Source organism: Vipera berus, assembly GCF_964194415.1.
Source record: "Vipera berus genome assembly, chromosome: 3".
In the NCBI taxonomy this organism is placed as follows: domain Eukaryota; kingdom Metazoa; phylum Chordata; class Lepidosauria; order Squamata; family Viperidae; genus Vipera; species Vipera berus.
In genome coordinates, this window is record NC_138204.1 from 142,150,921 (window position 1) to 142,174,991 (window position 24,071).

A 24,071-nucleotide genomic window follows, 5' to 3' on the forward strand; every position below is an offset into this window, starting at 1 on the left:
AGGGAATACCTTCAAGGACTAGAGGAAAAGACACCATCAAGGGAAGGGTCAGATAGACAGGGCTTCAGCCCAGTCTAAAAAACCAAATTAAAAAACAAAACAAAACTGGGACAGGCTCCTCTCTAGTTCACCCAAAGATAAAATGAGAGATTGGGGAAGCCCATTCAGATTTGCAAGATTCTGTTTCTATCGCTGGTACAATAATAAATAGTAGTTTTTAGCTATGTGGCATTAGTTTCTCAGCCTGATCTACTTTGTATGACTGACACCGCTAATCGTTAGGAATTTTAAGATAGTGACCACACATCGCTACTGGGGCAGGACAGCAGTATGAAGACTGACCAGTAAAATATATGATATGTTGCTTTTTGGACCAGCTGCAATTTCCAGGTGTTCTTCAAGGACATTCCCATGTAAAGTGAATTTCAGTAATCCAAACAAGAGATAAGAAGAGCACCAATGCATATTGTTTCAGATAATACTGCCATTGAAACACCAGCCAAAACTAAACAAGGTCCTTGTATGCCCTAACCTCCGCTTGCTCCTTCAGAAAGAGCCAGTTTTTCAAACGTGTGACTTCTAGAAAGCTTTCATTGTTTATTTCCCTTTTACAGATAGGAAAATGGAAAGTGGGCAGTTGACCCTTTTGAAAAAAAACGAGGACTTGGGCCTTACTCTGCTTCATGTTTGGAGAAAAAAATTGTATTTTTTTGTGTGGGGGGGGGGTTATGTGTACAGTATGCCTCATTTTTCTCAAGATTCAGCTAAAATATATGTAGGTATCCAATTTATTTTTATTTTTTAATTTTAATTCCATTTATATCCCACCCTTCTCTGAAGACTCAGGGCGGCTTACAAGCTTAGCAGTAGCCTTCATTCTATGTATATGCCTGCTTATTAGGGCTTTCACACACACACCCCAAGCGGCATTATTACAAAGTCAGCTTAATTGCCCCCAACAATCTGGGTCCTCAATTTATATCTGTGGATTGAGGCAATTAATGATCCACCAAACCAGCCACCAAGTGTATGTGGTACCTAGGCAGATAATTGACAACTCTTTTGTTATCGAGTTTCAGGTAAGTAATCGAAGAAGGAATCACAGGCCATTTTCATCAAGTATTTGTGTGTGGTTTGGGGACTGTTTGTCAAGCCAATAAATTGGCAACTGTTTTTCAAGCTTGTTTTTCCATTCCGTTAAAGCAGACATGTCAAAGTCGCGATGTCACATGATGTCTCACAATGTATAGGAGCTTTTCCCCCATTGCCGGCAATGGGATGGGCGTGATTTCGTCCAGATGTGTCTGGCCCGCTGGCTGGCAGTTTGACACCCCTGCGTTGAAGAGTCATTTGATTATTTGAGACAAAGCCTGTATTGAATCTCATATGGTAGCTTATACCATTCGTTGCAGTTTGATCTTCATGCTGTTTAAGTGTAACAATGCTTGGCATTCCTGTTTTATCAGTCACAAAACTCAACTGAAGCACATCTGTTTGACCCATTGTCATCCACAGTGATTTGCTTGCTTGACTATCAAGAATTACTATTGTGCTTCAAACACTTAAGTAATGGAGGGGCACCAGTCACTACATATAAATCTGTCTAGAGATACACAAGAGCAGTTTGATAAGATGACAGTCTTTCGGAATAAAATTCAATATTTTTGCATATTTGGCTGAGTACTGTTGTAGGATAGTGATAAAAATGTCTTCCATTTCATTGTATTCAGTAAATCAACTTTACAGTTCTACATAAAAATGATGAGAGAGATGGTGCCCCTGAATTTGTAAACTGCCTTTTGAATTTATAAATATTTTAATGTTGACATTCTCTTGTGGCAGTTGCTTTGCTGCTGTATTGATGAGGGATGCTGTTGGAGACAATGAACTTTCGATGCTGTCACAATGTACTTGGAAGTAATGATTTTCAGGTTGAAAACCACATAAACCATATAAAAAATGATCCACGAAAGCTCTTGGACTTCAAGGAAAAGAAACAACCTTTAACTTGTTATTTAGAGCACTTTTTTTTCAAATTCTCTGTGGGTGGATAGCATTAAATAAACATTCAGAAAACCAGGGAGTATCCAGCTGAAGTAGCAAATTCTGTATTTTTGTCTTTAATAGCATAAGAGGTCATGTTTTAAAAGAATGAGTAATCATAATTAGAAATGCTTCCCATTCTCTGTGCTTTAAAATATTATCCGAAACGAAATACTTATTTGAATACTCTTTATTAAAATATTTTATTATTTGCCATTTGGGATGGGAGTTGAAACTGTGAGACTGCTCTGGTTTCTCACAAGCCACCTGTTGGCGAACATGGAATGTCCAGTCATTAAGTTGTAGCTGACAGAGCCATTGCCCAGCCCCCCATCTTCCTTTCCCACATGCATCCAAAACTGGACAACTGATTGTTGAGATGAGGAGGCATGGCTGTGATTTTCCCTGGCAGATGTTTGGTGGGGAGGCAGATCGTGGTGAATCTACACGAACCATTCTTGGGAGAATCACTGATTCAGGACATCAACTCTTAATATCAAAGGTTGAAAATTTATGCAGACCAATAGTACTAGCAGAACTCTTGTTATCCTACTTAATTCTACAGTTTCTGCTGTTTTAGAATCGTAGAATCATTAAGGCTGGAAGGGACATGGGACACTGCAGTATAAAACAATACTATCACTTCCCATGATCTTGATGCTATTCCTCTCCTCATGCAGCCTAGAACTGCGTTGGCTTTTTTGGCAGCTACAGCGCAGGGCTAACTTTATAGAATACTGATTTTATTTGTTTGTGGGGTGGGGGAAAGAGCAAGAAATTCAGTTTAACCATTGAAACTGATGAAACACTAATGCCACTTCTAGTTTTTGGCAGGCATTCCCTGATATACATAAAAGGAAGTAACTTGCCATTTCTTTTAAAATAGATATGGGGAAATCTTCTAGCCCTCTAAATGGTGCCAAACCAGAATTCTCAGCATCCCTCAGCAACATCTGGAAGACCACAGGTTCTCCACCCTTTTTAAAATAAAACATGATTCTAGCAGAGGCATGTCCTTTGGTCACCGCAATCTTTTCCTGTATAGCTTTGAAAATCAGAAGACTTTATCCTTAGTTTTAGTTAATCCTCAACAGTTCCTGTCTTGGTAGACCTACCCAGTCATCTTTTTTGAAGGTATGAGGAATGAAGACATTGTATTTCATGCCTGAGAGTAGATTAAAAGGTAAAGGGAAAGGTTCCCCCGCACATGCGTGCTAGTCGTTTCCAACTCTAGGGGCCGGTGCTCATCTCCGTTTCAAAGCCAAAGAGCCAGCGTTTGTCCGAGGACATCTCCGTGGTCATGTGGCCGGCATGATTAGACGCCAAAGGCGCACGGAACGCTGTTACCTTCCCACCGTAGTGGTCCCTATTTTTCTACTTGCATTTTTACATGCTTTCGAACTGCTAGGTTGGCAGAAGCTGGGACGAGTAACAGGCGCTCACTCTGTTACGCAGCACTCGGGATTCGACCCGCCAAACTGCCGACCTTCTGATCGACAAGCTCAGCGTCCTAACCCACTGAGCCACCGCATCCCTATACAGACATAATTTTATGTTTGCCTTATGTTTCTAGATCAGGGGTCCCCAACCCCTGGTCTATGGATGCCAGCAACTGGGCCGCACAAACAAGCAAAGCCCCATCCGTGAGATGCAGGCAACACACAAAACCACACACTCTCCAGTCCGTGGAAAAACCTCTCTCCACGGAACCGGTCCCTGGTGCCCAAAAGGTTGGGGACCTCTGTTCTAGATGAAAAGGCTGGGCATGGGGGAGGGTTAGAAAGGAGGGGATCTTAGTGCTCTCTGAACTTTCTTGTTTTCTTGCAAATGTTTTATTAGTTAAACTAGGTAACATCAGTGCTAGTACTAATGTAAATATTCTCCTTTACGGTTTGGAAAGAAATGGTTATAGCCAATCCAAGGTACTTGCTGTCCTGACCAGCGGTAATTTTATGTCTTTTAACATGTTTTTTTGAAGAGAGAAGGTGCAATCTGATATGGTTGATGTAGGTATGAGAATTTAACTAAGTTTTTTGATGACTGATGAAAACTTGGTAAAGCAAATCAGAGATCAAGGTCAAGCACATATAAAAAGGATATATCTTGCATTGATAGAAATTGATTCAGAGATGGAACTTGTTAAAGATTGTATGATAAAGTGGGCTCAGAATTTTCAAGAAGTTATTACAATGGATACTTGGGAAAAGATTTGGGTGAGAAATGTAAAATTTACACAGGCCCAAAATTTAAGAGAGAACTTTTATAAAATGTTTTATAGGTGGCATTTAGATCCTAAAAAATTAGCAAGTATGTATCCGAACTGTCAGCCCAAATGTTGGAGGTGTGGTTGTGAGGATGCAACGTATTTTCATATATGGTGGACTTGTAAAAAGGTTAAAGCTTTTTGGATTAAAATTTGGTGGAATATGCAAAAAATATTCAAGAAAAGGATAAAGTTTTCTCCGCAATTGTTTTTATTGGGTATTATCACAGATACCACTGTTGTAGATATTAAATTGATGCTGAATTTAATTACGGCAGCGAGACTTTTAGTAGCGCAATATTGGAAGAAGGAAGAACTGCCGACTATAGAAGAATGGACTTTAAAAGTTTCTAACTTGGAGGAGATGGCAAAGATTTCAGCGTATTTGAAAGATCAATCGCAACAGAGATATACTGTGGAGTGGAAGAGATGGATAGATTATATTCAGAATAAATATGGGACTAAAAAGTTTCACTTAGCATTTGAATAAGTAGCGGATTTATATGATGTATAATTAGCTTGTAGTTATTTTATTAAGAGTTAAAGTGCGATAGAATTTAATATCTTATTGTTGTTTGCATATTTTAGATTATGTTTGTTTGTATTTTTGTACCCTGTATTTAGCTCTGGGAAGTCGGGGAGGGGGGAGGGGAGGGGAGGGGAGGTTTGGGGAGAGGGGAGGGGGAGGGGAGGGGTTTTGTATTCCAAAATGTACTGTAAAACTTTTCAATAAAAAAAAAAGAGAATTTAACTAAGTTGCTTGATCTGGCCAGAGACTGTCCTGTTTTTAGCAACATAATCTTGGAAGCAAGATAGAAAGATCATACCAATTATTTAGTGTTTTCTTTTAAAAAAAAAGACCAGTTATACTTTATAATTTCAATAAGCTCATGAAACATAAACTTACAGTATTCAAATAGTAATTGATTGACAGATTCTATAAAGGCACAGAAATGGCTATGCATATTAGACAAACCCTTGAGGTATCTATCAATTAAATAACTCTTAAGTACAAAGCAGTAAATGTACTCAAGCTAGTTTATACATATCCTTTGCCTAAAAGCAATGTTTAAATTGACAGTTATGCAGTAATGTTTAAGTTGAATACAGGTGGTTCTGTTAGATGAGAACAGGTTATAATTTAACAATGTATTTATTTTACTTCTGTCTTCTCAGACTCCTTGAAATCTTAAATTCTTCTCTGGTACGTAATTGCCAGTCTCCTCCTCAGCCCTTCTTCATAATTACAGGACACCAACAAAAGTTTACTTCTTCAAAGATTTGACTTTCAAAACTAATTATATTTAAAATCTCTCACCTTTGTGTCTTTTCACAACAATTTTATTTTGGGATTCGAGCAATTCTTGTTTAATTACTTGAGTGTCCTGTGGGTAAACATATTGATTAATTTCAATACACTAGAGCAGTTCTTGTTTTCCTCCTTTTTTTTTAGAGGGAGAGATGGGTAGATACTGTATAAGTTTTGTGGGCATAGGATAAAGTATGGCAATCACCCTCTCTTTACAGGTTACCTGTTTCTAGGTACATAAAAGTCTGGAAGAAGTAGTCTTGCATCTTAGAGGCAAGAGGAATAAAGATACCTCACCTGTTGTGATATAGCAACTTTAAATACTTGATGAAATTATCCTGCAAATCCAAAAATGAGATAAACAAAAGAACCTTAATGTCAAACTTGTAGCATTTGTATATTGGCAAATACTGCAGGATGGGTCCTGAAAATTAATCACTACAGTTGTTCAACACACTGTGGTAGTTGACAGGGTTGACCCGAATTGCATTGTGTTTTGTGCTTTAAGTAGCAACAGTTTGGGAGTGGGCATTTCACTGAATGTTATCAAAACAAATCGTGTCTCTGCAAACTAATCGTATGCTGGGGGGGGGGGAGAGAAATGAAGTAGCCATAGTGATAGAGAGAATGTGTTTTTTTTAAAAATAAGAACAGACTTACAGGTAAAATGCTACCATGATTTATACAAAAAAGTGGTTGTAACGAGAAGCTTGGGTTGCCAAAAAAAAAGAGAGAGAGAGGAGGCCAGCCTTTCTATGTATTGGATTCCAACCCCTCCCCATGTTTTTATACCCAGATTTGTTGATGTTTTGTCATTGCGCCTTGATGTATCTCATCTCTTCCCCAGGATCCGTAGGTGAGATGTACAGATTTTGATGTGCATAGTTTTAAAAATGTTTTTGTATAGCAAAAGTATGTTACTTTTATTAGATATGCTCAATAATCTATCTATCCCTTGACCCTTATTTTAATAAATAAAAAAAATATTGATATACCAGCCAGCTCCCAGGATCCTGGGTATACTTTGGGGTATATTTTACAATCCCAAGTAGACTTTGTGTTGAAAACCAATTGGTTTTGCTTCATGATGGCATAATTTTGTAACATTAAGCGGAAGCAGAAAAACCAGATGGAATCATTCTTTGCATTGCTTGTTTTAAATACATTTTTAAAATTAAATCCTTGAAACACTGGATTTCGTACCATGACAGGGCCCAGTTTTGCTTTTCTAACTTAGGCAGTATCTTTTGGCCATTCCAGCTTAAGTTAGTATATTACCATAGGATTAGTCCACTACAGTAAATAGTGCTGCTAGTATTCCCACTTTTACTATGTTGTATATTACATTCTATTTTATTAAGTCTGATAGAATATAAGGATTCTGTTTGTAAAATTTTAAAACAGTTTTGACTGAGTTGGGGTAAGAGAGTATCTTTGTTGTTTATTAGGCACATCTTGACCATGGCTGAGTTAACTGAAATGCCATTTCTGTAATGCAGACATCCAGCTAGTACAGGCAAGATGTTGGTGAAATATTGGACTCTGTAGTTTTGTGGATCAGCCATAGGCACAGCATGGCAAGAGTGAAATGAAGGCCAGAACAAACAATGAGTGAAAATTGCTCATCCAGGAAAATCTTGGCAGAGCTTGCTTCACCTCGTTAATCAACATTTCTTCCCTGGTTCTGCAGCAGGAATGCTGTGTAGCATTCTCACATTTTTCACCTTTCACCTTCTTAGTAATGAAATTGTGTAAAGGAATTATTATTATTATTATTATTATTATTATTATTATTATTATTATTATTATTATTATTATTAATTATTATTATTATTATTATTTATTATTATTATTATTATTATTATTATTATTATTATTATTATTATTATTATTATTATTATTGTGATGATGATGATGATGATGATGATGATTTATATACCGCCCCTCTCCCGAAGGACTCGGGGCGGTGTACAGGGCAATTAAAACACTATATACAACACATAATATACAAAAATTAAAATAAATTAAACCAAGTAGCCCTAAACAATAAAACATGTTCTAAAATGTAAAATGTAAAATTTAAAATTTAAAATCCCAGTCCCTCAGTCCAGGCCGGCAAGTTCAAATAGCCAAGCCTTCAGGTAGCGCGGATATATACTCCATCCTTCATGGGAAAATCTTGCCGCTCTAATATATAAGGTAGAGTTGTCCCATCATAATTAAATTATTTTAGTGCTTTAGGGGTAGGCAACCTTGGCTCTTTTATGACTCCTGGACTTCAACTCCCAGAATTCCTGAGCCAGCCATTGTTGAAGTCCATGAGTCATAAAAGAGCCAAGGTTGCCTACCCTTGCTTTAGAGTTTGGAGATGAAGCAGGTTGTGTTTTTCCAGAGCCTCCTTTTGAGCACTGTAATTGGTACTCGGTAAGTTCTTTCTTCAGAAGCCTTTCTACTAATAGTTTAATCTTGAGGGTCTTTTTGTTGCTGTCGAAACTTTAGATATTCACCCCTGATGTGACTGTGATATCTAATTAAACCTTTTCTGTTTTTTAGAACCTCTGTCAAGTGATCAACTCAACCTTGTGTTGGGATGACAGAGTTCTAGTAAAAGGGGACTTTGACTTTGACTTTTGCCCTGCGTTTTTGATATGTTTTTCATGCTTCTGATGTAATTTAAGCTACTCTCCCTGGAAATCAAATTTGTCCAAAGACTTTTATATCCATGTAGTTATTTATATATAAAGATTATTACCCCTAAAAATATTCCTGGAGCTAAAAATTTAAAAAAGCAATTGGCAGGACAGGAATTTTCCATGTATTTGGAGTTACGCTCGTCTTTGCATCTATCTTTGGGGATGCAGTCTTCATTTTGTTGTGCTATCTAGAGCACGTTGAAGAATAATTGGAAAAGCACCCTGACTGATAAATTTACTTGCTGTTTCCATTCCAGGAAAGCCCAACAGCACTGGCAACTCTGAACGGATTCAGCTCTCAGGAATGTACAATGTTAGAAAAGGGAAAATGCATTTGCCGGTCAACAGATGGACAAGACGCCAAGTTATCCTTTGCGGGACGTGCCTAATAGTCTCATCAGTGAAAGAAAGCCAGACTGGAAAAATGCACGTGCTCCCCTTAATTGGTGGAAAGGCAAGTTAACCATTTCAGTATGTTTGTTTTACATGGGCATGTGTGTGTTTTTGTATGTGTATACATTTAGTAAAATTAAAATGAATAATACATCATCAAAATCACATGTTTTAAAAATAGCGTAATGAGGAATAAAACAAACCAAGGGGGAAAAAATGCAAGAGCAGTATTAATAAATAAAACCCATCATGTTTGGGAGTAATTATGAGCACATTTGTAATCTTAAGAATAATTGTTCATCTGTATTTGTAATTTTTGCTCAAAGAACAATTGTATAGAAAAAGATAACATGTCAAAAACCTCACTCATTATTAGTTCTCTCTCTCTCTCTCTCTCTCTCTCTGTGTGTGTGTGTGTGTGTGTGTGTGTGTGTGTGTGCGTGTGTAGCTTCCAGTATGCAAAATAATTAAACCTAGAATCTGTAATAGGAAATTTAAAATCAAGAAGCCGCCTCAGGCAATGGAATTGATATAAGGAACTATACAAATCTTTGTACAATAGGATATGTCCCAATGAAGTTTTCAGTTTCACTATAGCATCCTTCTTTATTTGGTCAAATGATGTGCCATTATTGCTTTTAGATGGCATATTCATTTTGTATTTATTTGTAAAGGGTTTGTTTTGCATATCATTTTTTTTTTTACAAACTGTTTGCTCTTGAGGACAGTGACTGATTTTCCATTACACTTGGAGAATAAGTTGGGAACATAGATAGCATACCATTCCTCAATCAAAAAAATCCTGATCTGGGCTTTTAATCAGTGACTATTCATAGAGACATAGGCATAAGCTCAAATGCCCGCAATGTATTTCTAGCGGAGCCAACAAATCTGAAAGTTTCTTGTTGCGAGACAAGAAATCATTTCAATGCTGAAAACAATTTGACACTTAGACATATATAACTCCATTTGAATCACACTCTGTTGACCTAATCCGTCTGTCTAGGCCAGACATGTCAAACACAAGGCCCGGGGGCCAGATCCGGCCCACGAAGTGGTTTCATGCGGCCCGCGAAGCCATCCTGGAAACAGTGAGGGAACGGCCCCCACTGCCTTGGCCCTGGCCCAGAGACCCTCCTTCTGCCAGAGACCCCCAGATCTGTGCCACTTATGCCCAGGCCCCCATAGGCACCCTTGATGCAAACGATGTAGAGCTGGCCATGCCCACCCAGTAGGCCATACGCACTCTAGCCATGCCCACCCACTAGGCCACACCCACCCAGGCCATACCCACCCGGCCCCCTGAGGGCAACCGCAATGCTGATGCGGCCCTCAATGAAATTGAGTTTGACACCCCTGGTCTAGGCTGTGAGATTCTGACATAAGTTGTAGAACATAAAGAATGTTCTGAGGGCATGGAATAATGTTGCCTTTTAAATATATCCAGCTTTATTAGCATCTAGAAGCAGAATCCCATATCAACCATGTGGAGTTCAATGGTCAACATTGTGGTTCTCTCTTGCTTATTATTATCATTGAAGCCACAAGGTGACCAGAGTTCCCTGGTACTGTAAACTGTGCTCGCTGTACAGTAACTCAGCATTACAGGCATGGGAAGAGAAGTTGCATTATAAGTTATTGCTGATTTCATTAATGCTGCCCAGTGAGTCCTTGTGATGATTACACAGCCATGTTCCTCAGTGCATTTGCTATAGAAAGGGTTTACTTGCTTGAGACACAATCACATGTTGACCAATAATTCAGTCTTATTTTCTGGCAGAATACTGTACGGATTGCATTCAGCAAACTGGCAGTTGTGTTATTCCCTCTGCAAAAGCGAGCATTTTCCAAAAGGCACAGGTTTACATCTTTGAAATTGTCTTTGTATCCTATTAGGCATTCAAAAAATTGTATGTATTCAGCATACAATTAGCATTTTCTGTCGTATTTTCCAAACATGTTGAATGCTAAATCCTCCCATGTTCTACTTCATCATGGATGTTGGAGAGTATCAAGATGTGGAAAGTTGATCTAGCATGTCAAAAGAGTGGCTACTTTTCTCCAGGAATTGTATTACAAATTTACACTGCTTCTTTGCAAAACTTAGTCAAGTTGTTGCTACCAACCCTGATAACTATATTCCAGTGATGGCGAACCTTTTGAAGACCAAGTGCCCAAAAACTGCTCTGTCCTGGTCCCCCCACTGCCCCCGCCTCCCACCCCACCCCTGCCCGCCTACACCGCCACCCACCGCCTCCACAGCCCACCGCAGTAGATCACCCAGATGGCCCAGTGGTGCCATGGTGACCACGCCATCTGCGCGTGATGGAGTGCGAGGGCGGAGTCTTGTCCCTTCTGCCAGGCTGTCATGTCCTTGGCTGCGCTGCTCTCTTGGGGGGGCTGCTGGTGAGGGGGCCACAGGGGGAGGTGGGGCTGGGGCGACAGCGCACATGCCCACAGAGAGGGCTCTGAGTGCCACCTCTGGCACGTGTACCATAGGTTCGCCACCACTGCTATATACTATTTAAGGATTTAGAAGCAAATGTGTTCTTTGCTGAGCAAGTCCTAATACCTTACTTGTGGGTGACCTAGGAAAGAGAACATTGGACCAGATAGGCATGAAAAGCAGAATTCATTTGAACTCTTCATTCATCCTTGGAAACACGAATATAATCTATTTGGTAAAAAAAAAAAAGCCCGTTATATTGTTATTCTAGTGCACACCTGATTTTCATAGAACATTTTTAGACTTCGGTAAACCTTATCATAAGGGAATTGTTTATTAGCAAAGAGAGAAGGTGCAATGTGATATGCAAAATGTAACTTTGAAGATACCATCTGATTCTTATGTTCTCCTCTGCATCAGTAGTATAGATTACATACTGCTATATACTTGAACTTTAGCTTTGTACATCCTCTGCATTTATCCAAAGATAGTGTATGCCAATGGCCCCCAACCTTTCTTCCAGCTTCAGAAGAAAAAAAATGACTTCCATGGACCAGAGCAGGATGGTTCCTTTTGCAGTCTAAATCCCACGTGTGCACAGATGAAGCTTTGCTCACTTGCCCTCCGCTTGCATAGCCCGGTTCCCAGCAGGCCACGGATTGGTACCAGTTTGGGGTGTGTGTGTTAGGTATCCCTGGTGTATGCAATGAACAGGAAAAACAAAAGTGTCATTTCTGTGACAATTTGTTAATGAAAAAGGTCTGGAAGTAAAATGGATTGTTGAGAATTTTCCTAAAACTCTTCAATTAACAACGAAACCCTGTGTATCATGTATTTAAAATTATGGCCCATTGTACCACTTGAAGCTTAATCTCAGATATACGATCTGACTTTTGGGTTGTTTTGGTCCAATGAAAGGAGCTTAATTTTGCAACTTCATATTCTATTATTAAATGTATACATTTCTTCTGTTACGTTGACAGCCTTTTTATGCTTGCAGGATTTTTTTTCTCTTAACTGTATTTTATAGTTAGTTGATATTTTAGAGGTTTAACTTCTGACTTAGAAATTATGTTTTTCTAAAGTATATCTATTTCCCTCCATCCCCCTGCAGGTTGAAGAAGTTAAAAAGCACCAGCACTGTTTAGCATTTAGCTCATCTGGACCTCAAAGTCAGAGTTACTACATCTGCTTTGACACTTTCACTGAGTACTTGCGGTGGCTTCGACAAGCTTCAAAGGTAACATTTTTGTAGTTATGCACTGGTATTTATTATATCCTGCCTTTATTATTATTTTTTATAAACAACTCAAAGCAAGAAACACATCTATCACTCCTTCCTCCTCCTATTTTTCCCTCAACAACAACGGCCGTGAGGTGAGTTGAACTGAGAGAGAGGGACTGGCCCAAGGTCATCCAGCTGGCTTTCATGCCTAAGGGAGGACTAAACTAACTCATGGTTTGTTTGTGAAGAAACCAGGATGAGTGACAGAGTTGGCATGGAAGGCAATCCTCTTTTAATATTGCCTAACATAATTAGACTCTTAGTATATATCAAAGGTGGAAACTGAGAAACAATAGCTTTTTTTTTAAAGCTGCTTAATTAAATATGTGGCAAAGGATATTTTAGCTTGCCACTTGTGTTATAAATAGGACAAATAAATAAGTGTTATTTTAGCAATTTATATGATTCATCATGACTAATATCATGTAGCTGTATATACATATAAAAAATTACTCCATCTTAATCATGTCTAATTCTCGGAGACTGCATGGATAGACAAGTCTCTGAAGTTTTCTTGGCCCAATTTTTCAAAAGTGGTTTGTCATTGTCTCCTTCCTAAGGCTTGAGAGAAAGTGACTGGCTCAAGGTCACCCAGCTGACTTTGTGAAACTTACAGACTCCTGCTTTCTAACCTCATTCCTTAGCAGTTAGTACTAGCCCTTAGACTTATATACCGCTTCATAGTGCTTTATAGCCCTCTCTAAGCGGTTATATTAACCCCAACAGTCTGAGTCCTTAGTTTACCGACCTTGGAAGGATGGAAGGCTGAGTCAACTTATCTACCTGAAAAAAATTATTAGCATATGTGCAAGTACACATAAACTTACTCCGCCTGCTGTGAAAGCTGTCTTAATGTGACATATCTAAGTTTGTGTTCGAGCCAGTTTTTATAATCTATTTTGCGAGTGTCATTAAGTGAATGCAACAATTATAAAGTGAATGGCATGGTCATTCAGCAAGTGGCATGGTTATTAAGCAAATCCATTGTTTGCTACGGGCCAGTTTTTGCCAAAAACTGGAAGTAAACACCAGTTTCTGGCAAAAACATCATAAACCATGATCATATATGGTGACACCACTGCTGCAAATAACCATAAAGGAGGGCTGGTTGCTGAGTGCCCATAATGCAACCACATGGCCTCGGGGAGGAGGGCAACATAGGAAATTTGAAACTGGGTTGTAAGTCCCCTGTTGGGAAGAGTCTGTCATAACTTCAAACGGTCATTAAGTGACTGGTCGTAAGTCAAGGATTACCTCCATTCAGTTGCAAGCGAAAGCTCTTCAACAATCCATGATATTCTCCATCTCTTCGTTTCCTTTCCCTTCTTCATTGCCCAGAATATATTGTAACTGTGAATTGTGGATAGACTTGAATAATGCATGGTGCTGTTGGGCGGGGAGCTAAGACTGGGGTTCAAATCCACCTCAGCTATAGAAACCTATCAAGTGACTTTCAGCCAATAGTTATCACTCAGATCAATCTGCCCCTGTGGGAAATTGGACAAAGTAGTGCTGTGTGCTGTGCAAATTGCTTTAAGCTCCTCAAGAGAATAACAAGATATAAATATGTGACTATATAAATATGTGACTACATTAATTCTGGCTGTCCTGTCTCTGTGATAGCAGTTGTTTTAATTAATTGTACTATCATGCACTGAAAAGTAAAGCAAATAATGATGTTCAGAAGTATAGGAAGAAGGATTGGGAGTTGCTAGATTTTTAAGTTCTTGATTGCACAAGATGACTTGGTACCATCCTGTGCTTTCTCTTTGTTCAGCTGGGTTGGGAAATTGCCAGTGTAAGCCCATTTTCTTATGTAATCACAGCAACATCTTCTTTTCTTTGAATGCCGAGATATGTAAACCTGCTAGTGTGTAAGCCAGTGTAGAAATAAGCAAACTTTTAAGACTTTTGTTTAAAAGAAAAAAGAAAAAAAAGAGCAGTTACATATTTCTTGGTATTATGGAATGTTGTTTTTAGCAATATTCTCTCAAACTTTTTTTTAAAAATCTTTATTGAGAATTTTTACTCGAATAAAAGAAAAATAAATATAGAAAAGAAGAAAGGAAAAGGAAAAATTTTTTGCAGGAAACAAAACCATTAAAAGGAAAAAAAATAAGGGAATGACCTTCATTACAGCAACTACAGTCAAAGCTGTTATCCCTTCTCTCTCTTAAACATAATCCCTTGGTCCTCTTATTCAACGCATTTTAAATTATCCAGCCTAAAAACAAGCATTTTAGCTCTTTCCATTTTCAGCCAAAAAGGTCTGGCTTTCCACAAAGTTCCTTGTTTATTTGATCTTCCATTATGGAAACTTCAATATAACTCCATTTTATAGACATGTAACATTCTTCTACAGGGACGCGGTGGCTCAGTGGGTTAGGACGCTGAGCTTGTCGATCAGAAGATCGGCAGTTTGGCGGGTCGAATCCCGAGTGCTGCGTAACAGAGTGAGCGCCTGTTACTTGTCCCAGCTTCTGCCAACCTAGCAGTTCGAAAGCACATAAAAATGCAAGTAGAAAAATAGGGACCACTACGGTGGGAAGGTAACAGCGTTCCGTGCGCCTTTGGCGTCTAGTCATGCCGGCCACATGACCACGGAGACGTCTTCGGACAAACGCTGGCTCTTCAGCTTTGAAACGGAGATGAGCACCGGCCCCTAGAGTCGGAAACGACTAGCACGCATGTGCGGGGGAACCTTTACCTTTTCAACATTCTTCTGGCTGATAGAATAGTATTTTCTTCTATGAATTTTTTCTGTTATATGCAAATATATTTTTCTGTTGTGATTCAATAATTCTCTCCTCCCTTGTATAACTTTCACTCCCTTTAATAATCCATTTTTCTTTATTTCAAATTTGTAATCTATAAGAAGGGAGTAAAAAAAAATAAAAGGGAGAATTCCCCCCCTCATGTACATAATACTTTTAGTCTCTTTTAGCACTGTAATCGCATTATCTTCTCAAAATGTTATATTTCCCTTCTTTTTCTGCTTACCTCTTTGTTTAACACAATCAGCCACTCAGCATTCTTAACAAATTTAAACCCTTAACATTGGGAGTCTATTGCTTTCTTCATGCTGCATTCACATATAGTGCTAAACCAGGATATTTTCACATGGCTTGTTGAATAAGCCACATTATATCCACAATGGTAAATGAAAAAAAGTGGGTTCATGTATTTGCTTTTGCTTTGTGTTGCTTGTGCTGCCTTGCAAATTAGCAAAGTTAAAATGACACTTGAACGTTCCTTTCTGCAAATACATTGAAAATATGAATGATTCTTCTCTAACAGGAGAAAAGAATTCACCTTCATGGTTGAAAATGTTAAGATATAATTTGAAGAGAGTCCATCGAAGGATAAAATGGTTTACAGTTGGGCACGGGTATGACACAAAAATAATTATTCTAGATGAGTAATTCATCTAGTTCTACTAGTTCTAATAAAAGAGAAAAGGAAAGGAAAATAAATCAATTCCCTTGGAATAATTCTTATTTGAATTATTGTCTTCTAAGTTTAAGAGAATTTAAACTATTACAATTTGATAAAAAAATAGTGCTGCTTACTCTACTAAGATAATGTTACCAGTAATCAATCTTTACTTGGAGAGAAAAAAAAACTTTATTTAATCTAATTGGACTTTCTTTGATTCTTTCTAATGAGACATTTTAATTAGTTTGATTCTGCTAGCAGATCAACTGCTTATCAAGACATAAATTGATAGTGCTAAATATCAATATCCTTGGATCACTTATTAGTCACTCATTTTCATTACATAAGAACAAGTGGAAGAAACTAATTTTTTGTTGTTCCCAAGGGAGTAATTCCCTGGTTACTGGGGCAAAAGGATTTTTTAAAAAGATCATTTCATTATAATGCTTGCTTGTAAAAAAACCTGGCGGTTACTGATGTTGAGAATTTTGACAATGCAAGATAAAGCATATATCACTGTCAATTTATAATGCTGTGTTTCGTTAGCTTTCATGTATGTGGCTTCAAGTGACAATTTTGCAATTAATATGTGCATTTCCCCCCAATTCTGTTAACATTAGAAATCTGTGGGGAATAATATTCTAAAATCTTAAATAATGCATTTGGCCTAGGGACAAGTTTTATTTATCTATAAACCCACAAGCCCAGAGAGTCATTGTACCAAATGATATAGCATGCTAAATCAGGCTTCTACAACATGTTACCTTTTTGATGTGTTGAAATTCATTTCTACCAGTCTCACAGTACTAACTGGGGATAATGGGAGTTGTAGGCAACTTACCTCAAAACTCAAGATTGAAAAAAGTATCTGGAAGTTCCAATTGATCAAAATGCAGTGGCCTGCACAGTTGTGTGCAGACCTAGGTATATACCTGTGTTACTTCTCCTGCGGGAGCTGCATTGGTTGCCAGTTTGACTCCAGGTGCAATTCAAGATGCTGGTTGCCACCTTTAATACCCTTCATGGCTTGGGACCAGGTTATCTGAGGGACCATCTCTTTCCAGTCACATCCACCCCGACATCAGAGTAGGTATATCTAGCGGGACCCAGCCTTCTCCATGGTGGCTCCCTGCATTTGGAACATCATCCCTTCAGAAATTAGACTTGCCCCCACTTTGACATTCTTTCATAAGGCCCTAAAGACTTGGTTTTTCCAGCGGCCCTGGGTACCCAAGAGTGGGATAAAGGTAAAGGTTCCCCCGCACATGTGTGCTAGTCGTTTCCAACTCTAGGGGCCAGTGCTCATCTCTGTTTCAAAGCCGAAGAGCCAGCGTTTGTCCGAGGACATCTCCGTGGTCATGTGGCCGGCATGACTAGACGCCAAAGGCGCACGGAACGCTGTTACCTTCCCACCGTAGTGGTCCCTATTTTCTACTTGCTTTTTTACGTGCTTTCGAACTGCTAGGTTGGCAGAAGCTGGGACAAGTAACAGGCGCTCACTCTGTTACGCGGCACTTGGGATTCGACTTGCCAAACTGCCGACCTTCTGATCGACAAGCTCAGCGTCCTAAATGCCTCTTTTGACTGTTTGTTGTCGCTGGGGGTGTGTAAGGGGTTATTGGTTTTTTTTTATTTTTTATATTGTGTTCTTATTGCTTGTAAGTCTCCTGGAGTCACTGTGAGCGAGTAGACAGCCATATACATTTCCTAAATAAATAAATAAACTCGCGCACCTCCCCAAACCTCCCCAAACTTTGGCAGGTCTCCGGACGGCGGTGGCTTGGGAGAGGTGCGCGCAATCCCGGAAGCACCAAAGCCTCGGCCGCGCACAAGTCCTCGGTAAGTTTTTTTGTTGACTGGAGTATAAGCCGAAGTGGAATTTTTCAGCCCAAAAAGTGGGCTGAAAAATTCAGCTTATACTCAAGTATATACGGTAATCCTTTCATTATTCTTCTCTGAAAATATTAGTATGCACAGAATAAAACCCATAACATTGTACCTGAGCTTCACAAAGTGAGAGTAAGATACAGTACTCAGCAACTTGATTGTCCTCTGATACAATATAAGACAACATAAATTATGCAGAATTCCAAGTATTGCCACTTGAACAATTATTCATTTACTTGAAAAGGCTGGAATTAGATGTTGGTTCCCTAGGCACATACCACATATTTACATGCATAGCCTGTTGCAGGCTGCCCGTTGAGAATATAAGGGGGAGAAGTACAGAATAGCAGGAATTGTAGAATACTTTTATGTCAAGCATTCAATACTGGGACTTTGTCCTCTGAAGAAAAAAGTGTGAATAATGATGAGTGAGGTGTGTTCTGCCATCATCTTCACAGGCCTTAGTTACTACTATACTGCAGCTGTTACTTTTCCCTTCCAATTCTGGCACAAATGTTCTAGACTTTAAAATTGGGAAGCCTTCCATGAAATAATTAACATTTAGATGACTAACTGTCTATCTGCCTTTGATCTGTCTATATCAGACCGATCGATCTATATCAGATTTATGTCTCTGTCAGTTCTATGTGTGCGTGTTTTGAAAGATACACAAGGCAACTGTGACTAGGAGAGCCCTTGCACATCTCCAGCTTGTGCTCCGAGCCCCAAATTAAAAAAGGATGGCACCATACCGAACATTAGAGAAGTTATCGAGAGCTCGCTGAGGCAGACAGAGGAATTCATGGTTTCCTGGTGAGAGGCTGAAGCTACTAAGAGCCATAGATAAGAAACAACCTGTATTGAAAGACTGCCCAGGTCCCTTCCACATCCATGGTCAATAAACAAGCAGCAAGAAGTCCATTGCCTTTGTAGGACAGGTGAAAGAGACCTAAAATTTAACAGCCAGGGGATGTTATATATAGCAGGTTGAATTTCTTGTTTCAGCACTATCTGCTGAATTACTAGGAATTCTTATGCCTGCAATTAAGGACATTTATCCCAGCTCTTCCACTGCCAGTTCCCAGGGAGCTGGAAGAGGTCTTGAGTGAACTCTGTTCACCATTTCGGTTACCATTTCCTGGGTGAAGCTCTGATACTTAGTGTCTTTTCAAGGGCTCCACCTCGACCACAAAGTTTCTTCAGACAAGGGGTGCCAAGGTCTGCGATAAGCCTCAAAGATTCTGAATAAGTCTTATCGTTCAGGGAATTATGGTTCAGTCCCCTAGAAGCTACCTTTACTGACCTTGATGCTGCTGGTGCTGCTACTGTTACTACTACATGAAATAATGCACCCCTTTCTCAAGACATTTGCAGGGCTCCTGCATAATCCTCTGTGTCCTGCTTTATAAAACACTGATAGATGAACTCATATCTCAACTGAATCATCCTTCCACAAGAAGGTAGTGCAGAAGAAAAGGTCCACAGCAAGGATAGGGCTCCCCAGAGATAGGACTCCCACCCCTCAACCCAAATGGTAGCTCTGATTTGTCTGCTTCGTCTCAATGTACAAATGAAAAGCGCATTGGCTAGAATATTTATCTGGTTTAAAAGACTGCTTTTGTTTCCTGGCCTTTTTTTTTTAACTTTGTTGTTTTCGAATTGCACTTTTCTGTTCTAATTGGGGCAGTAATCATGCAGCAGACACAAAGGGTTCAAAGAGGTTTTTTGTTGTTTTTTTGCGATATGAGATTTCTTTATGCATTAGAGGCAATGCCATTATAAAATTTTGAAGTGCCGGTTTTGCTTTTATGGTTCGCTTGGACCTAACCTATATGTTGTTTTCCTGTCAGCAATCTCTTTTGACACCTTAAACATCACTTGAAAGGTGTCGTAGTGTAAGTCGCAATGAAGGATGAGCTGAGATCCTGGATGTCTATCGGATTTATGTCTCCCTGAACTGAGAATCCTATCACCAAGTTCAAATTTAGTTTCTCTGTCTAGGATAGACCGTTCATGTGGGGTTTTTACTTTTGATTCTTAAAAATGGTGGCATCTAAACTACGAAACGGTGGATTAGTGATGGAGTGAACTCTCAAATCCTACAAACCCTAGCAGCGGGGGCCCCTTGAGAGAGACGATGGGATTTGCAATTCAACAATATTTGGAAAATATTCGAATTCCCTACCTAGTTAAAGGCAAACTAAAATATTCAGCTCTGAAAAGAGGTTTGCAACGTAGCTGCGTCAGACATCAAAGGTAACCGATTTTTTAAAAAATGAGGGCAGCTTTCTTTAAATCTGGTGTACGAGACAATGGGGAAAGGAACTGAGCCACCCTGAATCCTACAGACATCCGTGCTTTTAGTGGTATTTTATTTTATCTTTTCTTGTTCTCCAAAATACAGGAATGCATACAAGGCTGTTGAGACCACGAAGCTGAGGCCACGAAGAGGTTGTAGAAAGGTCAACTTTCTATCGCTGGCCTTTAATTTCTAATAATTGTCTAGATTATGCCTTTCTAGTTTAGAGACTTGAAGGCCGTTTATTGCCGGGTTTTGTGACCCTACGTCGAAATAAGCAAACCAAAAATAGTTTCGACTGGTTCTGAGTTATTCAGCTTTGTAAAAGGAATGAATTCTTGTTTGCTCTCCTTGGGTGTTGCTTGAGAAGCAATTAGCGTTTCGGCTCCTCTTTTTTTTCCTTCCTGTCCTCTTTAGATGTTGTGCTTGATTGCATCCTCATTTCAGTAAGCCACTGCAGTAAAAATGTCGAGTGAACAGTGTGGCTTTGTTTGTTGTGGAACTGAATAACTGGAAATTTGTAATCTTTTGAGTGATGGATAGAATGCTGATTCCTTTTCTAGGACATATCCACCTGGTTAGGGTTAATCACATGACTTATCACTGACCTTACTCAAAATAGTCTGTTTGGGGAAAAAAAAGCATTGTATAATATACGCCAGAATGCAATCCTCCGTTGGACCTATATCTGTCCAGATTTCTAGATTCACCAGCTTCATTGAGAAAACCATTTCTTCCAATGATGTGAATTTCCATTCCTTTGTCAGCCAATACAGGTGGTCCTCGATGTGCGATCACAATTAAGCCCAAAATTTCTGCCCCATTTTACGACCTTTCTTGCCGCAGGGAAGAAAGGGAAGAGACTGGACAGCCATTTGTCTGAAATGGTGTAGGGTTTCCTGCCTGAGCAGGGGGTTGGATTAGATGACCTCCAAGGTCCCTTCCAACTTTACTGTTATGATTATGATTAGGTATCAGGTGAATCACTGCAGTTGTTAAGTTTATAACTGAATACTAAGCGAACGAAAGGGAAGAGACTGGACAGCCATTTGTCTGAAATGGTATAGGGTTTCCTGCCTGAGCAGGGGGTTAGACTAGATGACCTCCAAGGTCCCTTCCAACTTTACTGTTATGATTATGATTATGTGTCAGGTGAATCACTGCAGTTAAGTTTATAACTCTGAATACCAAGCGAACGTGGCTTCCCCATTGACATAATTGAAGGTTAAAAAAGGGGATCAGATGACCCCAAGACATTGCAGCTGTCATAAATATGGGTCAGTTGCCAAGCATATAATTTTGATCACAGGGCCATGTGGGTGCTGCAACAGTTGTAAGTGTGAAAAATGGTCATAAGTCACTTTTTTCAGTGCCATTGTAACTTTGAACGGTCGCTAAGTGGAACTGTTGTAAATCGAGGACTACCTGTATTGCAGGTATGGTTTCTACCACACTGACAAGCCCAAGATAGAGCCTTCAAGAGCCTCCCATGTGTTTATAGTAAGGAAGAAGTGGCCTTTAGCTACCCTAAAACTGTTAGTGCCGATCACCAAGCAACAAGCAAAATGTTGCCGTAGTTGGGAGTTTATCAGCAGCAGCAGTACTTCATCAAACAAAAAGATTTCAAATATCTGGGTGTTACCTTACGATCATTTTTTGTCACAGAAGAAACAGATGAAAGATGCTCCTGCTTGGACCCATAAAACTGCCAGTGCAATTTTATGATTCGTCAGCAGTAGCCCTAAATTTACTTAAAAGTCAAGATAACGAGCCTGCAAGTTTCATGATTTACAGTCCTGTTATAAAGTTCTGAGAACCTTCACAGTAACACTACCCAAGTTTATTAGAGATTCCTTTAGGTTCTGCAATGTGTCGTCAAATTCTTCTAGACTTCAAATCATGGCTAGAGTCTGTCAAGCCACCCTTAACGTTTTCTCACTTAAAAAGTCTTGTTAAAACTGGCCCTTAACGGAGCAATTTTTGGCTCCTTTAATTTCCTGGAAGGTAAGAATGCCTGTAGATCTTAGATGTTGAGGCCTTTGAACCAAATTTACAGGTAGTCCTCGGCAAGCTGTAATTGGGACCAGGAACTTTGTCACTATGCAATGCGATTGTGAAGTAAAAATCACATGACTGTGCCAGCTTACAAACAGCCATTCCAGTTGCAGTCCTTAAGTGCGACGTCATGTGATTGTGACTCCTGATGGCCGATGACTTCCCTATTGTCTTTGCTTCTCAGAAGCCAGCCATAAAGGTCACAAATAACCCTCACAGGACTGTGGTTCACCGGTGACCATTGTAATTATGTAGTGGTTGCTAAACGTTTGAATGATGATCACATGACTGAAGGCATGCTGTGACGACTGCAACTTTGAGGACCAACTATAAATCTCCTCACTCAGCACCATTGTGACTTCGAGCAGTTGCTGAATGAGGGTTGCTAAGCAAGGACAACCTGTATTTTCATTGGGTTTTGAGAGGGGCCTTGTGGCTTAGCTTTGATTTTCTAATCTAGACACTATTCCTATTAGCTGGGTCAATGCTAGGATTAAGCTTTTAAAACTGCATTCTTTAAACAAATATTGTACTAAAGTTATATTTTCCTACAATTTAGTAACAATCACGATGTATTGATTATTGCTATTAATAACTTAGTAAGTAGTGGTAATACCAGTAAAATTTAAGCTATAAAATGCATTTTGCTGTCCAGAATTTGTGCAGTAAGCAACACATGAATCTAAATATACACAAAGTTAAGTCCAATTTAGAAGGTATTGTGAGTCACCAAATCTTAACTCCTTGTCCTGAGGTTAGAAATTCTTCCTTAATTTTATGGTATTAAAAATCTTTCTTAGATTGTTGCTAAAGGCATACATCCTTGATTGTTGCTTTTGGAGAAAAAAAAAGGAGTCCCTTTGGCATATTAAAGGCTAACACACTGCAGCATGATGTTTATGTCTAATATGAACTACATTATCAGGTTCAAGAAAGATTTTCTTTTAATTTTAAGCATATTTCTCTTGAGAGTGTGCATGTGCTCACATACAGATATATACAATATAGCCCATTGTTTGACAGAATTATAAATATTCAGGGTAAAGAATAATAAAAAACAATGCCATAATAATATTTTGTTAATTAGTGTTAGATAGTCTGTGAACTTATAAAGCCCCATTCATTTCTGTTAGATATTCAGGAGACCTCAAGTTCTATATGTTACGTGAACATCTGACCTATTCTTCATTAATCCCCACACTTATCCCGCCATTTTCACATGCAGCTGAAAAATTTATGTACCCCAAGAGGGGGAGGGATGGAGGGATAGATAGATAGATAGATAGATAGATAGATAGATAGATAGATAGATAGATAGATAGATAGATAGATAGATAAAATTATGAATATTGTGTCATCACCTTTGGTCCTCCAAACCATTCTGGATTACGTTTCCAGTTTTTTTTCCCTTTCTTGGTTCTAATGTGAACACAATTTAGTGAATATTATCATGCTGCAGCTAAAACATACTAAATCATTTTCAACTTCTAGGAATTATTTCGAGCAGTTTTGAGCATTTACAAAATCCCTCCAGTCATTTCTATAGCTTTCAGTGATCATTGCGTGGCTTCTGCAATAAATTGTTATTTATATTCAGCTTTTAGTTAAGGCTAGAGAATTGAACCAAGTAACAAAGTTGGAGACCATAATAAATCAGATTAATTATGTTCCCTTGGTGCACACATGAAGCATCACTACACTTATTACTGGTATTTGCTGTAGAGCAGGGGTGTCAAACTCAATTTCATTGAGGGCTGCATCAGCATTGCGGTTGCCCTCAAGGGGCCGGGTGGGTATGGCCAGGATGGGCGTGGCCTACTGGGTGGGCATGGCTAGAGTGCATATGGCCTACTGGGTGGGCATGGCCAGCTCTACATCGTTCGCATCAAGGGTGCCTATGGGGGCCTGGGCAGGAGTGGGACAGATCTGAGGGTCTCTGGCAGAAGGAGGGTCTCTGGGCCAT

General features: G+C 39.2%; 1 protein-coding gene across 1 annotated transcript in view; it reads left to right on the plus strand.

The window, feature by feature from the left end:
• PHLPP1 (PH domain and leucine rich repeat protein phosphatase 1) overlaps positions 1 to 24,071 on the plus strand; it is a 163,602-nt gene that overhangs the window by 79,646 nt on the left and 59,885 nt on the right. The window contains exons 2-3 of the mRNA XM_081325932.1: positions 8,566 to 8,762; positions 12,262 to 12,387. Of these exons, the coding sequence (XP_081182058.1) occupies positions 8,566 to 8,762; positions 12,262 to 12,387 (323 nt within the window). The remainder of the gene's footprint in view (positions 1 to 8,565; positions 8,763 to 12,261; positions 12,388 to 24,071) is intronic.